At 42.3% G+C, this 17598-nt stretch overlaps 1 protein-coding gene across 2 annotated transcripts in view; it reads left to right on the forward strand.

Moving 5' to 3' along the window:
- Positions 1-17598, forward strand: part of PIK3CG (phosphatidylinositol-4,5-bisphosphate 3-kinase catalytic subunit gamma) — a 67273-nt gene that overhangs the window by 5302 nt on the left and 44373 nt on the right. The window contains exons 1-2 of one of the 2 annotated variants that reach the window (XM_075927021.1): positions 9995-10242; positions 12555-14570. In XM_075927021.1, the coding sequence (XP_075783136.1) occupies positions 12567-14570 (2004 nt within the window). In that variant the 5' untranslated portion in view covers positions 9995-10242; positions 12555-12566. Of the gene's footprint in view, positions 1-9994; positions 10243-12554; positions 14571-17598 lie in introns of those variants that run through there. The other variant, XM_075927028.1, reaches the window with a different exon arrangement.

A 17598-nucleotide genomic window follows, 5' to 3' on the forward strand; every position in this document is an offset into this window, starting at 1 on the left:
CAATTAGAGTGTACACATAAAGAAAAACACATTGCAGGTACAATTCTCACCCCTGCGTTCCAGACTTGGCGTGGCCAGCGTCTTTCTCTCAATCCCTCGGGAAGAAGTAGGGCGAGGTTGGGCGTCCCACGGACCTCGGGAGACAATCAATACCTGCCAGCAGGTGTAGGTGATTGGAGCTCAAATTGGGTGGGCAACTCAACCCTCTTTATACCCCTTGGGTCACATGGGCTTCTTCCTGGTCTTAAGTGGCCAATCAGGAAAAATGGCTTTGAATGCCAAGTTTCCCACGAAGGGTGCAAAGCATAATTCACACCTGGGAAGATGCAGACAATGGGCACCTCTGGTATGTGATGGGCGAAGATTCCTCTCCCGAGACAGTGCAGGCGTGTCAATTACTGATACTAGCCATCACGGCGACGGGAGGCCTCCCAGTCGTCAGCTAGCCCATTTACTGTCTGGTTTCTGTTTATGGTAGAATAAGGGACAGGCACCACACCTGCGTTCCCAGGGCATCAAAGGCTGACTGCCTTTCTCTTGCTCTCTGGGGGGGGAAAAACAAGATGGGGCTCGTGGAAAAACAAGATGGGGTGTTGTGTCTGGCTACAGCCTCGCACCACCAGAGTCCCCCAGCACTAGCCCCGCCTTGCATTGCCTCTCAGCCACCAGCTGAGCACTGCTGCCTGGGTTGCAGCTGCTCTCGGGCTGCCATGCTGGGCTCTGTGCGACTTTCCCACCATGCAGTGATGTGCTCTTCCACGTCCGAGAAGAGATCTCACCCCTTCCCGGAAGTGGTTGGCTGAGAGTTGGGGCAGCACACGCCTCTCCCAACAGCCGCGGGAGAGGTATCTCCTACCTCCCCTCTCCCCCCAGAGCCACTGCAGGCTGGCAGCCAGAGGTCCTCAGCCCAGCAGCAGGCTGTGGCCTGGTGGTTGGGAACAGTTGGTTTCTTTTTAAATGGGATTGTACATTCCTACACAGGGGTTGGCTCACTTGGGCTACGTCTACACTGGCCCCTTTTCCGGAAGGGGCATGTTAATTTCACCTATCGTAGTAGGGAAATCCGCGGGGGATTTAAATATCCCCCGCAGCATTTAAATAAAAATGTCCGCCGCTTTTTTCCGGCTTTTAAAAAAGCCGGAAAAGAGCGTCTACACTGGCCCTGATCCTCCGGAAAAAGCGCCCTTTTCCGGAGGCTCTTATTCCTACTTTTTTAAAAGCCGGAAAAAAGCGGCGGACATTTTTATTTAAATGCCGCGGGGGATATTTAAATCCCCCGCGGATTTCCCTACTACGATAGGTGAAATTAACATGCCCCTTCCGGAAAAGGGGCCAGTGTAGACGAGCCCTTGATGTTTACCTGTTCTCTTCACACCCTCCAAAGCACCGGGCATTGACCATTGTCAGAAGACAGGATACTTAGCTAGATGGACCTTTGGTTTGACTCAGTATGGCCATTCTTATATATATATGCCCCCACAACTAAACCAAATTACTATTAAATATTATACTATGGTATCACTGTAAGGTCCCAGTTATGACTGTAACTGGAACTCCATTCAGCTCTTTCCTGTACATAGAAAAGAGATAATCCCCACCCAAATGACCTGAAGATGGGGGTCAGGGCCCAAATGAGACAGGGAAAGAGGTACTGTAAGCTCAGGCAATTAGTACCGATGTCATAATACCATGCTCTATATCTGAATTATTATTGATGGCAGGACCATTTGATTATCACACAGTATCGCCTCTGCTGTCCTTTGCAAATGGATGAGTCCAAACAATATTTTAAATGGCTGGACAGTGCATAGACTTAATAAATATTATGTGAAACAACAACCAGTCTGATCAGCTGGTTGATGTTTATGGGAAGTTGACCTGGAAATGGTGTTTGTTTTGGAGGAATTATTCTTTAAGCAAACATCAACTGTGACAATGTTAGGACCGGTTCTTGCTGGCTTTTGCCAGATCTAAGGAGTTACAAGTTATATTTAATAAGGTCATGGCAATGGGATTTGGTTAGATCCAACAATATTCAGGAAATTATAGGTTTTCAAATGATCCCTCACAGGTCATGATTTGTCCAACATTGATCATAGTCTTATAAAAAGGATGAACATAAAGGTACAAACTTTCACAGTTTCCCCCTCACCCTGTCTATTTCTGTCCCTGTCACTGCCTGCTCATCTTTTCCTTGCATGAGAGTCATTGTGCTTTCCTGCTTTCAGTGCTGGTGTCCAGCACTATCATGGCCCTGCTATCTAGAAGAGCCAATTGTAGGGAAAGTCTTGCTCTTCCCTGGCACAATCTTCAGAGAATGTAACTACCAAACATCAGCAAATTTCATGTACAAATGGCAGTTTTTCAGATTTTTATTATTTGGTTAATTTGAGTGAATTTTAATGGGACTAGAAAAAAAATACTTCCATCACCCTAGGATTGTTTCTCCCCTCACTTGCCAAATTTCAAACCTTGTTCCAAAGATCTGAGGTGCTGGAGTTTCTCATCCAAAAGGATTATTTATTTTTTTAATATTAGTGTAGGGATCCTTCCAAGACATTTTCTACTGAACGCATTGTCCATTTCTGGGAGAACATCTAGTTCTCAGGGATTCAAAACACTCATTTTGACTCTGGATTTCAACATTCCAGTTCCTTTATATTGAGGATAAAGCAAAGCTTTGCTGAGTTGATCAAACTTATGCGTAGGTGGGAGGTATAGGGCATACCCCACATCCAAAGTTACACAGACAACCTCTTCCTTTTATACGGTACACATTTATACATTGAATTGCATTTGTTACATATTAAATTATAAATTGGCTTTGTTATTTTGCAGGAACCAGTCCTTGTACAACATGTTCTGTCTGTGTGCCCTTCATGTTTTATTAGTCTTTAAGGTGCTGCTAGACTATTCATTGTTTTTTAAGTTTTTTCCGTTACAGACTAACTTGGCTACACCTCTGAAGCTTATGTTCCAAGATTATCTTGTCAATAGTCCCTATCATCAAGGTGTTTCTGCTTATTTTAGCTATCACAGACATACTGACTCCAGCATATTGTTTGTCAAGCCCCTGTTAGCAATTTTGCCTACAATTAGCAAAACTGCATAGTTCCCCCAAACTCATTCTCTGAAACAGCTGAACTTAAAAAAAATCAGTCTGAGTTTGACACTCGGCGTGGAAAATTTCAGCCCTAACTTTTAAAGTTTGGCAAAGTTAAATGCAACTGAGAACAGCATCTTATAAAAGAAAGTGTTAGGCCACCTTAACCATTTGCATCCTTGTCTGCTCTGCCTACAAGAGATAAAACAATACAATAGATAAAAATGACTGAAAGCGGTAACTAGCAGGTGATATCTTTTATTCTGATGGTGAAAGAGATAAGCTTTCTTCAGGTCTGGGAATCTTTCTCAAAGTGTCCCCAACTAAATTCAAGATGGACTAGATTGTTTAGCATAAGCAGTTAACATATATGTCAAGGGACCACTCATGATGAACTGGCCTGTTGTATAAAGCTGTGCCATTGTAAGTCTGTGTCTACACTGGAGAGCTTTTCCGGGAAAGCGGATGCATTCTTTTGGCATCCCTGTATTCCTCCTTGTATGAGGAATAAGGGATGTTTTGAAAGAGGAGATTTTTCCGATATTTGGCCCCATGTAGAGGGGCCAAATTTCAGAAAAGCCTCTTCCAAAAAAAAAAAAAAAAGTAGAAAAAGATACGTAAATTGTGGTTCACAATTATATAACTCCAATATAACTCTGCAGTCTAGACATAGCCTAAGAGTGCTAATGTAGCTGTGTTTATACTGACAGGAGAGAGTTGTCCCATCAATATAATAAAATCAGCTCAAAGAAAGGCAGCAACTGTGCTGGCGAGAGTCTCCTGCCAACATAGTGCTGTGCACTTGAGCGCTTATTCTGGGAAAACTTATGTTGCTCAGGGAAAAGGGTGGTGGTGATTTTTTTCACTCCATCAGGCAACAAAAGTTTCACCAACATAAAGGCAAGTGTAGACGTGGCCTAAGTTTCCCAGGCATAAAAGAAAGAGATCTGTGTAATTTGAAAGCTTGTCTCTCTCACCAACAGAAATTGGTTCAGTAAAAGACATTATCTCACCCACCTTTTCTCTCTAATATCCTGGGACAAACACTGCGGCTGTGTCTACATTGTCAAGATTTTGCGCAAAAGCAAGTGCTTTTGTGCAAAATCTTGCCGCCTGTCTACATTGGCCGCGAGTATTTGCGCAAGAAAACTGACTTTGTAATGTACAACATCAGTGGTTCTTGCGCAAATACTCTGACGCTCTCGCTCAGGGATAAGCCCTCTTGCGCAAGTATTCTTGCACAAGAGGGCCAGTGTAGACAGCAATGTTAATTTCTTGCGCAAGAAAGCCCGATGGCTGAAGTGGCCATCGGAGCTTTCTTGCACAAGAGAGCGTCTACACTGGCACGGATGCTTTTGCGCAAAAGCAAATCTTTTGTGCAAAGGCACATGCCAGTATAGACGCTCTCTTGAGCAAATAATTTTAACGGAAAAATTTTTCCGTTAAAAGTATTTGCGCAAAATCATGCCAGTGTAGACGCAGCCTGCTACAACAACATTGCATGTTACTAGCTGAAAGTTTTTCAGTGGCCTGTTGCAAATGAGTTGACAGCTAAGTTGTGTGTTCCTTACCGGAGTTACTATTTTGGGTCTTAAATCATGATGATAATGCTATGAATAAGGTGAGTAGTTACTGTGAAGATTTTTTTCACTTCCGTGAAGTGTTAATTTCAGATCCTAAGGGTATGTCTGTACTTAAACTGCTACAGCATCACAGCTACAACAATGCAGCTGCATCATTGTAATTCTTCAGCGTAGACTAGGGATGTTAAAATGCATTTAAGTAACTGTGTAACTGCTGAAATAATATATAGAGGCAGCAGCGCAGGGGGGAGGACAGTTGGTTCCCTGTGCCTACCCCACCATGTAAACTTGTAATTGCTGAAAATTTCAGCAGTTACATGTTTATTTTAAAAAACGCATTTTATCATCCCTATACAATTCATTTATATATTAACAATTTATACATATCATATACAATTAAAAGTGTATCTAAGGTTAGGTAGCAAATGGTAAATACATTATGAATTCATGTATTATGAGAAGATTATGTATATTTCCTCTATATTTTAAAATAAAATATATATAATCAATTTATTCCACAAGATCAACTGAACTATGTTTTCAAAGAACAAAACCAACTTATTGAGGACACATCCTGTTTTTTGTTGTTGTTGGTTTTGGTTTTTTTTTTACTGCCACTGCCCATAGAGTGGATGTTCTCAGGGATGTATACATGACTCCATGATCTTTTTCTTGAGAGGTAACAGTTAATTTAGACCCCATCATTTTATATGTATAGTTGGGATTATGTTTTCCAATGTGCCTTACTTTGCATTTCCCAGTATTGAATTTCATCTGCCATTTTGTTGCCTGGATACCAAGTTTTGTGAGATTCTTTTGTAGCTCTTCACAGTCTGCTTGGGACTTAATTATCTTAAGTAGATTTGAATCATCTGCAAATGTTACCACCTCAGTATTTACCCTCTTTTTCAGATCATTATGAAAGAAGTCCCCAATTTACAAACAGATTGTGTTCTGAAAATTTGTAAGTCTGCTGTTTGGACATGAAATGTATTTTCCCACAGAAACAATGGGGAAAATGTAATAATTGCTGGTTAGGTTCCTAGACTAGCCCACAAAAGTCAATTTAATGGATAATGTAGCTGAAATACTGTATATTTGCAATGAAAAATATAAAATACTAGTCATTAAATAAAACAGAAAAACAATAAACTTGACTAAGAAATAGGTGTTTTTATTTATCATTTAATGCTGATGCTTGAAGAAAAACAGGTTTAATTAGAGGAAGATGAGGAGGTAGATTGAGGTTTTGAAGGGGACTTTCAGGCATCCCCGACTGCAGGCCTAAATTAACCTTTTGGGGGCCCTGTAGGCTCTGGGATGAGTTGTGAATGTGTGAGGGATCAGCATGCATGAGAGGTGTGTGGGTTGATGCAGGAGGGCTCTGGGGATAAGTCATTCGGAGTAGAGGAGGGAACTCCAGGCAGGGGCCCAGGGATTTGGAGTGTGGGAGGGGGCTCAGGGAAGGAGGTGGGGATGTCTGGTCAAGGCAGGAATCAGGGTGCGGGATGGGGCTTGGCAGGAAGCTGAGGTGGGGTTGTGGGGTCTTGGTGGGAATTAAAATGTGGAAGGATATTCAGGGCTGGGCAAAGGTTACGGAGGTGAGACGCTTACCTGGGGCAGCTCCCCTTTGGTGACACAGGCCTGGATGGGAGAGGGTAGGTGGCTCTGTCTGCCAGGGCTGGTCCTAACCAATTGGCGGCCCCAGGCAACCACCAAGTAAAAGTTGTCAAGCAAAAAGGGCCGAAATGTGGTCGCAGCCCCTTTAATTGCCGCATGTCACGAGCAGGCTTCTGTCGACCTCTGTCGGCAGCCCCTTGAAAATGGTGGCCCCAGTGGTCCACCTGGCTCACCGGCCCCTAAGACCGGCTCTGCTGCCTGCTGCCCTGCTCTCGCCTGCAAGCACCATCCCTACAGCTCCCAATGTTGCTGATTCACAGTGAGTGGGAGCTGCAGGGGCTGAGTCTGAAGGTGAGGGAAGCAAGGGAGCTTCCCAGCACTTGCAGATCCAGCCCTGGGGGGAGGGAGACTGGCCTAACATGGAGCCATGTCCCCTCCCCACCAAGTAGGGCCAGAACACAGGGTTGGCTTTAGCCCAAGTCCTTGAGCTAAGGGGGGACCCCCCCCCCAAATCTGCACTTTTGGGGGACCAGTGATCTTTTTGTGGGAGCCTTCCTTAGCCCAGGGTACTGGACTGCTGCCTCCATTTATTCCTACCCTTCGTTTCCAATCTTTTAACAAATTATCAATTCATGAGAGAATTTTCCCTTTAGCTCATGGCAGCTTACTTTGCTTAAGAGCCTTAGGTGACCTTGTCAAAAGCTTTCTGAAAATCTAAGTACACTGTCCACAAGCTCCCCCTTGTCCATATGCTTGTTGGGTCCCTCAAACAATTCTAGTAGATTGTAAAGGGAATTCATACCTCACCAAAGACCATGTTGATTCTTCCCCAACAAATTATGTTAATCTATGTGCCTGACAACTTTATTCTTTCATGTAGTTTCAACCAGATGCCTGGTACTGAAGTCAGGTTTACTAGCCTGTAATTACTGGGATCACCCCGGAACCCTTTTTTAAAAACTGGCATCACATCCGCTATCCTCCAGTGATCTGGTACAGGAGCTGATTGAAAGGATAGGTTACAAACCACAGTTAGTAGTTCTGCAATTTCCATTTAAGTTCTTTCAGAACTCTTGGGTGAATACCATCTGGTCCTGGTTACTTATTACTGTTTAGTCTATCATTTTGTTTGAAAATCTTGTCTAATGACACCTCAATCTGGGATAGGTGTCACCTAAAAAAAATACCTCAGGTTTGGGAATCTCCCTCACGTTCTCAGCTGTGAAGACTCATGCAAAAAATTCAGTAAGTTTTTCGGTGAGGGCCTTATCATCTTTTAATGCTCCTGTACCATCTTGATTGGCCAGTTGACCAACTGGTTTTTTATCAATCTTCCTTCTTCTGATGTTTGTATGTATTTATTTATTTTGCTATTACTTTTAAAGTCTTTGACTAGCTGATCTTCAAATTCTTTTTTGGCTTTCCTAATTATGTTTTTACAGTTTATTTGCCAGAGTTTATGTTCCTTTTTGTTTTCCTTACTAGGATTTAACTGTTTGCCTTTTTGCTTTTCTCTGCTTCTTTTACTTTATTGTTTAGCCATGGTGGTACTTTTATTGATTCTCTTGCTCTGTTTTTAAATTTGGGGGTATACATTAAAGCTGAGCCTGTATTATGATGTCTTTAAACATTTTCCAATGCAATTTGCAGGTGTTTCACTTTTGGCAGTATCTCTTTTAATTTCTGTTTACCGTATATACTCGAGTATAAGCCGAGTTTTTCAGCACATTTTTTGTGCTGAAAAATGCCCCCCTCGGCTTATACTCGAGTCAGCGTCTGGAGAACTGAGGAAAGTGAGTACGCTGGTCAGGTTCTAAGGCATCCAGGTTGCCGTATCTGTCAGGAGGTGTTATTGTTATGGACTGCGCTGTAAATTCATCATCAAAGTATCTCGTGTCAATTTCTGAGGTCTGAAAGCTCTATGTATGTGCGATGAACAGCGCACATACATAGGCTTGTTGGCTGCACAGTGACTGCCAGTGATTGGCTTGTCACTGTGCTGTGGGCAGGGGGCGGGTCCGGAGGCAGAAGCGCGGCTCGGCGCAGGCTGAAGAGAAGAGATAAGGTAAGGGGCCTGAATGGAAAGGATAAAATCCTTATGGAAAGCAGGATCTGCCCAGGGATTGTGGAAATATTTTATCCTCTGTATCGGGGGAATGGTATATGTGGAGAGGGAGTTGCCATCTGCAAGTTTCCCTCAGCTAAAAACACGAAAACAGCTAGGAAGCCGGGACACCTGAGGAAAAGAACTATGGGGAGCTGATTGAGCTTGGTTGCTGATTGAGCTAAGGTTGTTGTACTTTTAAAGTTACGGTATTTTTGATACCATATTGTTTTTGTTGACCCCCTTTTCCACTTACAGAGCTAGGTTATTGTTTTTCTTTGAAATAAATATTCATGTAATTTTATTGGTATCTATCTTCATTTTTTACATTTACCAGTAGCTGCCTCATTTCCTACCCTAGGCTTATACTCGAGTCAATATTTTTTCCCAGTTCTTTGTGGTAAAATTAGATGCCTCGGCTTATATTCGGGTCGGCTTAGACTCGAGTATATACGGTAACTAGCTTCCTCATTTTTGTGTAATCCCCCTTCTGAAAATTAATACTACAGCTTTGGGTCGCTGTGGTGTTTTTACACCACATGGATGTTAAATGCAATTATATCGTGGTCACTATTATCAAGCAGTCCAGCTATATTCACCTTTTGGTCCAGATTCTGTGCTCCACTAAGAACCAAATCAGAACCTCCTCTTCTCTTGTGGATTCCAGGATTAGCTGCCTAAGAAGCAGTCATTTAAAGTGTCTAGAAACTTTATTTTTGCATCCCATCCTGACATGCAACCAGTCAATGTAGGGATAGTTGAAATCCCCAATTATTGTTGTTGTTTAATTTTTATAGCCTTTCTAATCTCCCTGGGCATTTCACAGTCACTATCACCATTCTGATTGGATGGTGGGTAACATATTCTTATTATTGAAGCATAGAATTACTATCCATAGAGATTCTATGATACAGTTTGGCTCATTTAGGATTTTTCCTCATTTGAATCTATGCTTTCTTTCACAAATAGTCTCACTCCCTTCCAACAGGACCTACTCTGTCCTTCAGATATGTTTTGTACCCTTGTATTATTGTGTCCCGTTGATTATTTTCACTCTACCAAGTTTCTGTGATGCTTATTACATCAACATCCTCATTTAATATGAGGCACGCTAATTCATCAGTCTTATTATTTAGACGTCTAGCATTTTTATATAAGCCCTTTAAAAACTTGTCCCTTTTTGCTGTCTGCCATTACCTTATATAATTGAATAAGATTCTCAAATTTCATTTAGCTGTTTTTCATCAGACTCTACCTGTATTTTATCATCTTCCATGCTCTCCTCCTTAATATATAGAATCTCTCTTAACAGATCCTCCCCTAAGGATGATTATTTAATTTGTTCTTTTTTTCTAACTCAACCTCTATAATTTGCCTCTTTTAAATGTAGTTCATCTTTATACAGAGCATTTCTTCTGATCAACTAGCTTTATGCATATGTCATTGTTTTAACTGTTGTTATAGTTTTATTTATATTTATTTTATTATATTTTTGTCTAACTAGGTAATTCTTAGTACGTCCCTCCCACCTATGAGTTTCAAAATTAAGTTCAAGTTTTTGTGGTCGCCAGTACTGTAAATATATTTGTTCTGCTCAAACAGGAAAAGCATTCTGACTTTTTTAAAATGAGCAATCATATGTATAATCAACTTGGTTAAAACTTCCTTCCTGGTAGTGCAGCACTTCCTTTGCATCTGGATATGAAGGCGAACACAAAAAGCAGAACAGCGTATTAAACAGCTTTCTTGTGAATGATCCTCATTTTTAAAAAATACTTTAAAATTAAACAAATGAGTCTTATTCAGCGACTCATCCTGGGCTTTGTAATCAGGTAATGTTTCATTTTGTTTCAGTAATTATAAACATAATGCCCATAGTTACTTGCTTTCCAAAATGTTAAGAACAACTTAGAGTCACCTTGTGTTCTGTTGTTTCAGTTTAGTTTTGTATTTGCTTACCTTTTTTCTAATATTTTCAAGGTAACCATCAGGTTACAGGGACTTTGGGTAAGCAAACAGACTTTATGTGTATTAGATTATTTTTCTGAAAAAAAAAAAAAAGTTAAAATTAAGCAATTTAACAATTTATGAAAGAGAGATTGAAGGGAAACAAATTTAAGTACATCCAGTCAACTTTGCTTTTCTCAGCTGAATACTTTGTAAATAAGTTCCATTTTGATATGGTAGAACAAAGACTAATTGAGAGCAATAATCTTTTTGCTTTCTTAAAATCAGTAAGATTGGCTTAAAATTTCTTCCAAATTTCATATCAGTTTTGATTGGTTTAGATATTTTCACCTGCTATACAGTATACTATAGCGTCAATGGCTTGTGAGCATTTTATTTTGTAACCAACTGTAAGATATTGATATAGATATAGACATGCTCATTTTAAAATCAGTGATGTTACCAGTTTTGCGATGCTTGGGATTAAAGGAACATTTTCAAAGTTATTGGGCTAAAATTTCTATGTACTTTATATATGGGATTTTTAAAATAAAAATATACTAATACTTCATCTCACGGAGGGAGGGGGGGAATAATAAACAGTTTCACTTTCTGTGTGGTTCACAGAGAAACAATATGTGTTTTCTCTGCTAAAATTAACATTTTTTCTCTGGATCTTATTGTGACATCATTCTATGATACTGGCTCATCAACAGCAAATGTCTTTTAAATGTTAAAATCCATTTGAGTTAACTACAGTATCATCCAAAATACAGGAGGGGGAAAAGTTCAATGTTTGCCAAATTCAAAAGAGAAAATCAGTTTCAGCAAAAAACGTGACACTTCTAGCATTCAGTTTCTACTAAAATCTGGGAGTTTAGGCCCCTAAGGCCCTTGCAAGATCAGGTTCATAATTCATAAAGTGTGTTTGGGTGGATAGTATTCAATAAATGCATAATTTGAATTAGTTATTGCTGTACCTAGAGTTTGGTTTAAAAACGAATACATTGATCCAAATAAGATAATTTTATAACTTTATATTTAGAAACTTTGGGAATATCTATAGAATGTTTGAGAGTCTGTCTGTTCAACCCCCCCCCCCCTCCCACCACCACCAAATTCAGTATACAGCTTCCTTTTATCATAACTTAAAGCAAACTAAGGGTTCGGTTGTGCCAGGAAAATGGGATATGCCTGGAATGGCCTTGCTTCTTCAGGAAACCACAAAGAAAAGAGACAGACTCACCAGGCAGATGAAAGGGGCTGGCTGGGGTCGGACCCCTCCCCATCCGGGACTGTCCCAGCCCTGAGCCTCCCACCCCTAGGTGCCCTTACATCCTCTTGTCTCCCCTATCCTGATTTATATGGGAGCATTGCTGGCTATTCCCTTTCATCAAAGATTGAGGGGAAAGTGCACCGTTTGCTACATTATTCATTCTGGCTGGGTAGCACAGGGGGCAGAAAAACCTGGATGTGCCCCAGCCTGGGGACATGCACCCCTCCTTCAACTGGGTCCGTTGGAGCTGTGGTGGCCATGAAGAGGCTCTTCTCATTTAGCTCCATGCTGCTGTGGTGAGACAGGTCTGAGGTAGTCCTCCCTCCCTGGGGCAGACTGCATACTGAACCCCACATCACCAACCCCACCACAGAGCAATGCTTTAAATGGAGCATGTACATTTTCATTTTATTTTCCAAAAAACAAAAATTAATTGTGTTAAGGCCCATCTATACAGCAGGTTTAAAGCCAAAATAAGCTACGCAACTTGAGCTCTGACAATTGCATAACTTAAGTCGAAATAGCTTAATTTGGCTTTTGGTGCTGAGTACACAACAGGAAGTCCAGGAAAGCGCACTCTTCCTCTGACTTCCCTTACTCCTTGTAAAATGAGAGTTACAGGAGACAGAGTAAGAAGTCCTCCAGCTCAACATTATTTCAACATTATGTTGAAATAACTGCTTGCAGTGTAGACGCGGACTATGTTGTTTTGGAGTAACAGCAGTGATTCTGAAATAACGCTGCTGTGTAGACATAACCTTAAGGACTAGAGCAATGCTGGGTCGAATTCAAGTATATTATATATGTAAGTTTTATTATTAAAACCTGTCATTAAACTTGGCAAAAGAGCTAATGAATCTTTAGAAGTACACTCACAAAAATTAAATGAGAAAGTGATCCAACATTTGTATGTTTTACTAGATCTCTTCTGGTATGGAGTTGGGGAATTATGAACAGCGGGTTGTAATGAGAGAGGAAAACAAACGAAGGAGAAGAAGAATGAAGCCTTTCAGTGCAGCAAGTAATTTGTCTTCAATGGAGCTGATAGCCATTGAATTCATTCTGCCTACAAGCAATAAACATACTAAAGTGCCGGAAACAATGATACTCGAAATAGCTGGCAACTGTACTGTTGAGCAAATGAAAGCACAGATTTGGATGCGTGCAATAGAGACAAGCCAAACCACAGATTTTTACCATAAATTCACTCCAGATCAATGTATTCTTCAATATCAAAAGAAAGGACAGTGGTATGAAATTTATGACAAACATCAGGTAATACAGACTTTGGACTGCATACTGTACTGGAAAGTGTTACAGAAAAAAGTAGGCAAAATCTATGTTATCCAGAAGCAAAACCCAACAGAGGTAGTTCAGGAATTTCAGTCACAGCTTAATGATTTAATTGGCTATGATGTCACTGATGTTAGTAATGTGCATGATGATGAGCTAGAATTTACTCGTCGCAGATTAGTCACACCACGAATGATTGAAGTAGCCTGCAGAGATCCAAAATTGTATTCAATGCATCCATGGATTACGTCCAAACCACTCCCAGAATATGTATTTAAAAAGATTACTAATAACAATATTTTTATAATCATACATAGAGGAACAACTAGCCAGAAAATTAAAGTATCAATTGATGACACTCCAGATATGATCCTTCAGAGCTTTTTCACCAAAATGGCAAAGAAGAAATCTTTGATGGATATTCCTGAGGATCACAGTGAACTGGATTTTGTTCTCCGGGTTTGTGGCAGAGATGAGTATATCACAGGAGAGACGCCAGTCAAAGATTTTCACTGGATAAGGCAGTGCCTGAAGAATGGGGAAGAGATCCACCTAGTATTAGATGATCCTCCTGACCCAAAAGAGGATGAGGTTCAGAAAGAAGAATGGCCTTTGGTGGATGACTGCACAGGTGTCACAGGATATCATGAACAGCTGACAATAGATGGAAAAGATCACGAGAGGGTGTTCACTATCTCTTTGTGGGACTGTAACAGAAAATTCAGGGTCAAGATAGTTGGCATTGATATCCCGGTACTACCAAGAAATACTGAACTTACTGTGTTTGTTGAGGCTAATATTCAACATGGCCAACAGCTTCTTTCACAGAGAAGAACCACATCTAAGCCTTTTACTGAGGAGGTTCTATGGAATACTTGGGTTGAATTTGATATTAAAATTAAAGATTTGCCTAAAGGAGCACTACTCAATCTACAGATATATTGTGGCAAAGCACAGGCATTATCTACAAAGGCTACCATCCAGTCGCATGATTCCCCCAACTCTGAATCTAAATGCAAAACCCAGCTACTCTATTATGTAAATATTTTGTTGATTGATCATCGTTCTTTGCTACGGAGTGGGGAGTATGTGCTTCATATGTGGAAGATTTCAGGGAAGGGGGAAGAGCAGGGAAGCATCAATGCTGACAAACTTACATCAGCAACCAATCCTGATAAAGAAAACTCAATGGCTATCTCCATTGTTCTGGATAAATATTGCCACCCAATAGCTTTGCCCAAACATAGAATAACATCTGACCCCCAAGGGGATAGGACAAGAGCTGAAATGCCCAATCAGCTTCGCAAACAGCTTGAGGCAATCATAGACACTGACCCACTTAATCCACTTACACCTGAGGATAAAGAATTACTGTGGCATTTTAGATATGAAAGCATAAAGCACCCCAAGGCATATCCTAAGCTGCTTAGCTCAGTGAAGTGGGGACAGCAAGAAATAGTGGCCAAAACATACCAGTTGTTAGCTAAAAGAGAAGCTTGGGATCATAGCACTTTGGATGTTGGACTAACAATGCAACTTTTGGACTGTAACTTTTCGGATGAAAATGTAAGAGCAATGGCAGTTCAAAAGTTGGAGAGCTTAGAAGATGATGATGTTCTGCATTACCTTTTGCAACTAGTGCAGGTAAGATAAATTTGCATTCATGAACATTCATTTCCTTGAATATTTGCATGATCATAGTAGGGATGTAAGTGACTAGTCGACTACCGGATAAACAAATGCTTATCAGGTAGTTGAGTAGTGACTCGACTAGTCACTCCCCTTTCCCTTCACTTCCTTCCCCCCCCCCCCCAGCTGCCTCTATCAGAGAGAGGCAGCAAGGGGTTGGAGCAGGAGCTAGTGCTGGGGGGAAGCTGGCTTAAAAGCCAGTTCCTCCCAGGACCATCTTCACAGAGGAGGCAGAGGCGTAGCCGGGGACCAGTTGTGAGCCAGGAATCAGCTGATTCCCACCTTGCCCAGACACTGTGCCTCTGCTTTTTAAATGTATTAAGAGCCACCAGACTCTTAATACATTTAAAAAGCAGAGGCGGCAAGGGGAGGAAGAGGGACCGAACTTGAGCCGGGAATCAGCTTTCCTGGCTCATGCCCAGTTCTAGATGCTACCCCCTTTGCTTTTTAAATGTAGTAAGAGCTGCCATTTAAAAAGGAGAGGCGCAGCGTCTGGGACCAGGTGTGAGCCAAGATAGTTGATTTCCAGCTCACAGTTGGTCCCCCCGCTACATCTCTGCCTTTTAAACTATTAAGAGCCTAGCAGCTCTTAACACATTTAAAAGGCAGAGTCACCGTGAGGTTAGCGTCAGGGGCCAGGAGCTAACCCCGCTGTGGCTTTGCAGTTTCCCCCCTTATCAACTAATCAAGAAGTCGATGGAAATTCTGATTAAATGCAATTTAACAACCCTAGATCATAGAAATGTTCCAAAGTTATGAATGACCTACTGTTTGAAGTCTTCATTATGAATCAAACCAGTGCTAGTAAAAAGAATTAAATAACATTCTTAATACATATACCTTTGTTACCATTCATGCCTTTACTAACAGTCTTCTTCAGATTTCCCACAGTCACCTTACCACTAGGTGAGTTCTAATGATGAAAGCCAGTGTTCCCTCTAAGATTTCCATCCATGAACGGAGTGAGTTTTGTCTTGTACACCAATATTGATGTCATGTGTGCTACTGTGGCTGAACGGAGTGAGTTTTGTCTTGTACACCAATATTGATGTCATGTGTGCTACTGTGGCACCCACCAGTTACTAACATATATATATATATATATATAATAGCTATGGAAGAAAGCCCCACTTACTCTGCAGATTAGCTCCTGCCTCATTTTCTGCCCTGTTACACAGCTAGGCCCCCCCATCTCCTCTCCCAACCCCCACTGCTCCTTCCTTCCTTCAGCTGCCTCAACCCCCCCCCCCCCCCCCCCCCCCGTGAACACTGAGCAGTCCCCACCAGGCTCTCATGCGAGTAGCAAGAGGAGAACAGCAGCAGCTCTGGCTCCCTTTGATTCCATTACAGCCACTTTCCGCCTGCAACCAGGTCCCAGGGAGCTAGGTCAGACTTTGGGCTGGACCCTAGGAACAAGCATCTCAGCAGCACTGGGCCCCTTGTCTCTTCTCAGGCGGTGGGTGCTAGAGCCCAGGGAGAATCCCTGCCCAGTCTAATGCAATGGGCTGTGGGAAAGCTGCCTCTCGGCCCCTCCTGGTGACTCTCACTCCAGCCTGAGTGGCTGCCTGGAGCCAAAGGGCCTGGGGATTTGGGGAAGGAAGGTTGTACTACACCATTGGCTGCAGCATGGGACAGCTCTTTGGTTTTCCACATGGTGGGGGAAGTGACAGCCAATAGTGGGGGTGCCTCCCGGGGAAGATGTGCGAGCCCATGGGCCCTAGGCTGGAATATTGACCCCACTGATATGGACATCCTGCCTCACCCACAGCCTCCTCCAGACAGTGCAGAATGGCTGCATTCCCTCCAACCGTCTGCTGTTGGGTCTTTCTGGCCAGAGGCCAGGCCAATAAACCACCCTGAGCCAGGCAAAAAAACCCAAACATCCCAGCGGCAGCTGCTGCTCGACAGCCCCAATCCCCAGCAGCCACCCACTAGCCCCATGGCCCCAATCTCTGGCGGCAGCAGCTGTTCACCAGCCCCATGGCCCCAATCCCCAGTAGCTGCAGCTGCTCTCCAGGCCCAAGGCCCTAATCTCGGGTGGCAGCAGCCTCCTCCCAGCCCCAAGGCCCCAGTCCCTAGCACATGGCCTTAGCCCTGGTGGCAGCCGCCTCTCAACATGGCTTCAGCCCCAGCGGCAGCCAGAGCAGCCCTAGCCACCGTGCACCCCCAGCCATGGGAGCAACCACGCCACTCACCTTCCATGTCCAGCAGGAAGATGAGTGCTGCTGCGCTGCGCTGCAAAGGCGGTGAGTGGCCTCAGAATTTTTTGTGCGCAGGCGCACACCTCAGAGGGAGCACCGATGAAAGCACCTCTTAGCCACTGGGTTTTGTATTGCTGCTCAAAGCAGGTCTAGATCAGTGTTTCTCAACCAGTGATACAAGTACCCTTAGGGGTACTTGAGAGAAGTCTGGGGGATATGTCAACTCAACTGAAACTAAGAGAAAACTGAATTTTTGTTTTAAGTGTTATAGCGTTTTATTATTTGTGTACTTTTTGCACCCAAAAATGTCATTGTCCGCCTGGCTACAATTAAGTTGTTTAAACAAATTCTTGCAATAGTAGAAAAAATGTTTGTGTCTGAAAACTGTAGGTAGTGGAGGTACTTAAATTTTTTTTTTTTTTTTTTTGAGACAGGGGTACTTTATATAAAAAAGGTTGAGAAACACTGGTGTAGATCACAGATAGTTAAAGCACAAGTGTAATTGCATCAGAGTCTGTGTTCCCTAAAGGGGCTTTTATTAACAGGAAGAATGCAGAGAGTTTGGGTGGAAGCAAGACAGCTATCTGGTCAGAGCAATTCTCAGGATTTAATGAAGATACATGTCTTCAACTTTAACCTGCATTCAGCTTCACACTTTGTGACTGAAACACCAGTACAAGTGCCCTTGCTATGGTTTCCAGTGTTGGAACAATTCAATTTTTAAAGAAAAATGCTAGTTTAGATAAGGTCTGACTCAAAAGTTTTGAGTTGTGTTTAGAGTC

This window comes from Pelodiscus sinensis, chromosome 1 (assembly GCF_049634645.1).
Source record: "Pelodiscus sinensis isolate JC-2024 chromosome 1, ASM4963464v1, whole genome shotgun sequence".
Lineage (NCBI taxonomy): Eukaryota > Metazoa > Chordata > Testudines > Trionychidae > Pelodiscus > Pelodiscus sinensis.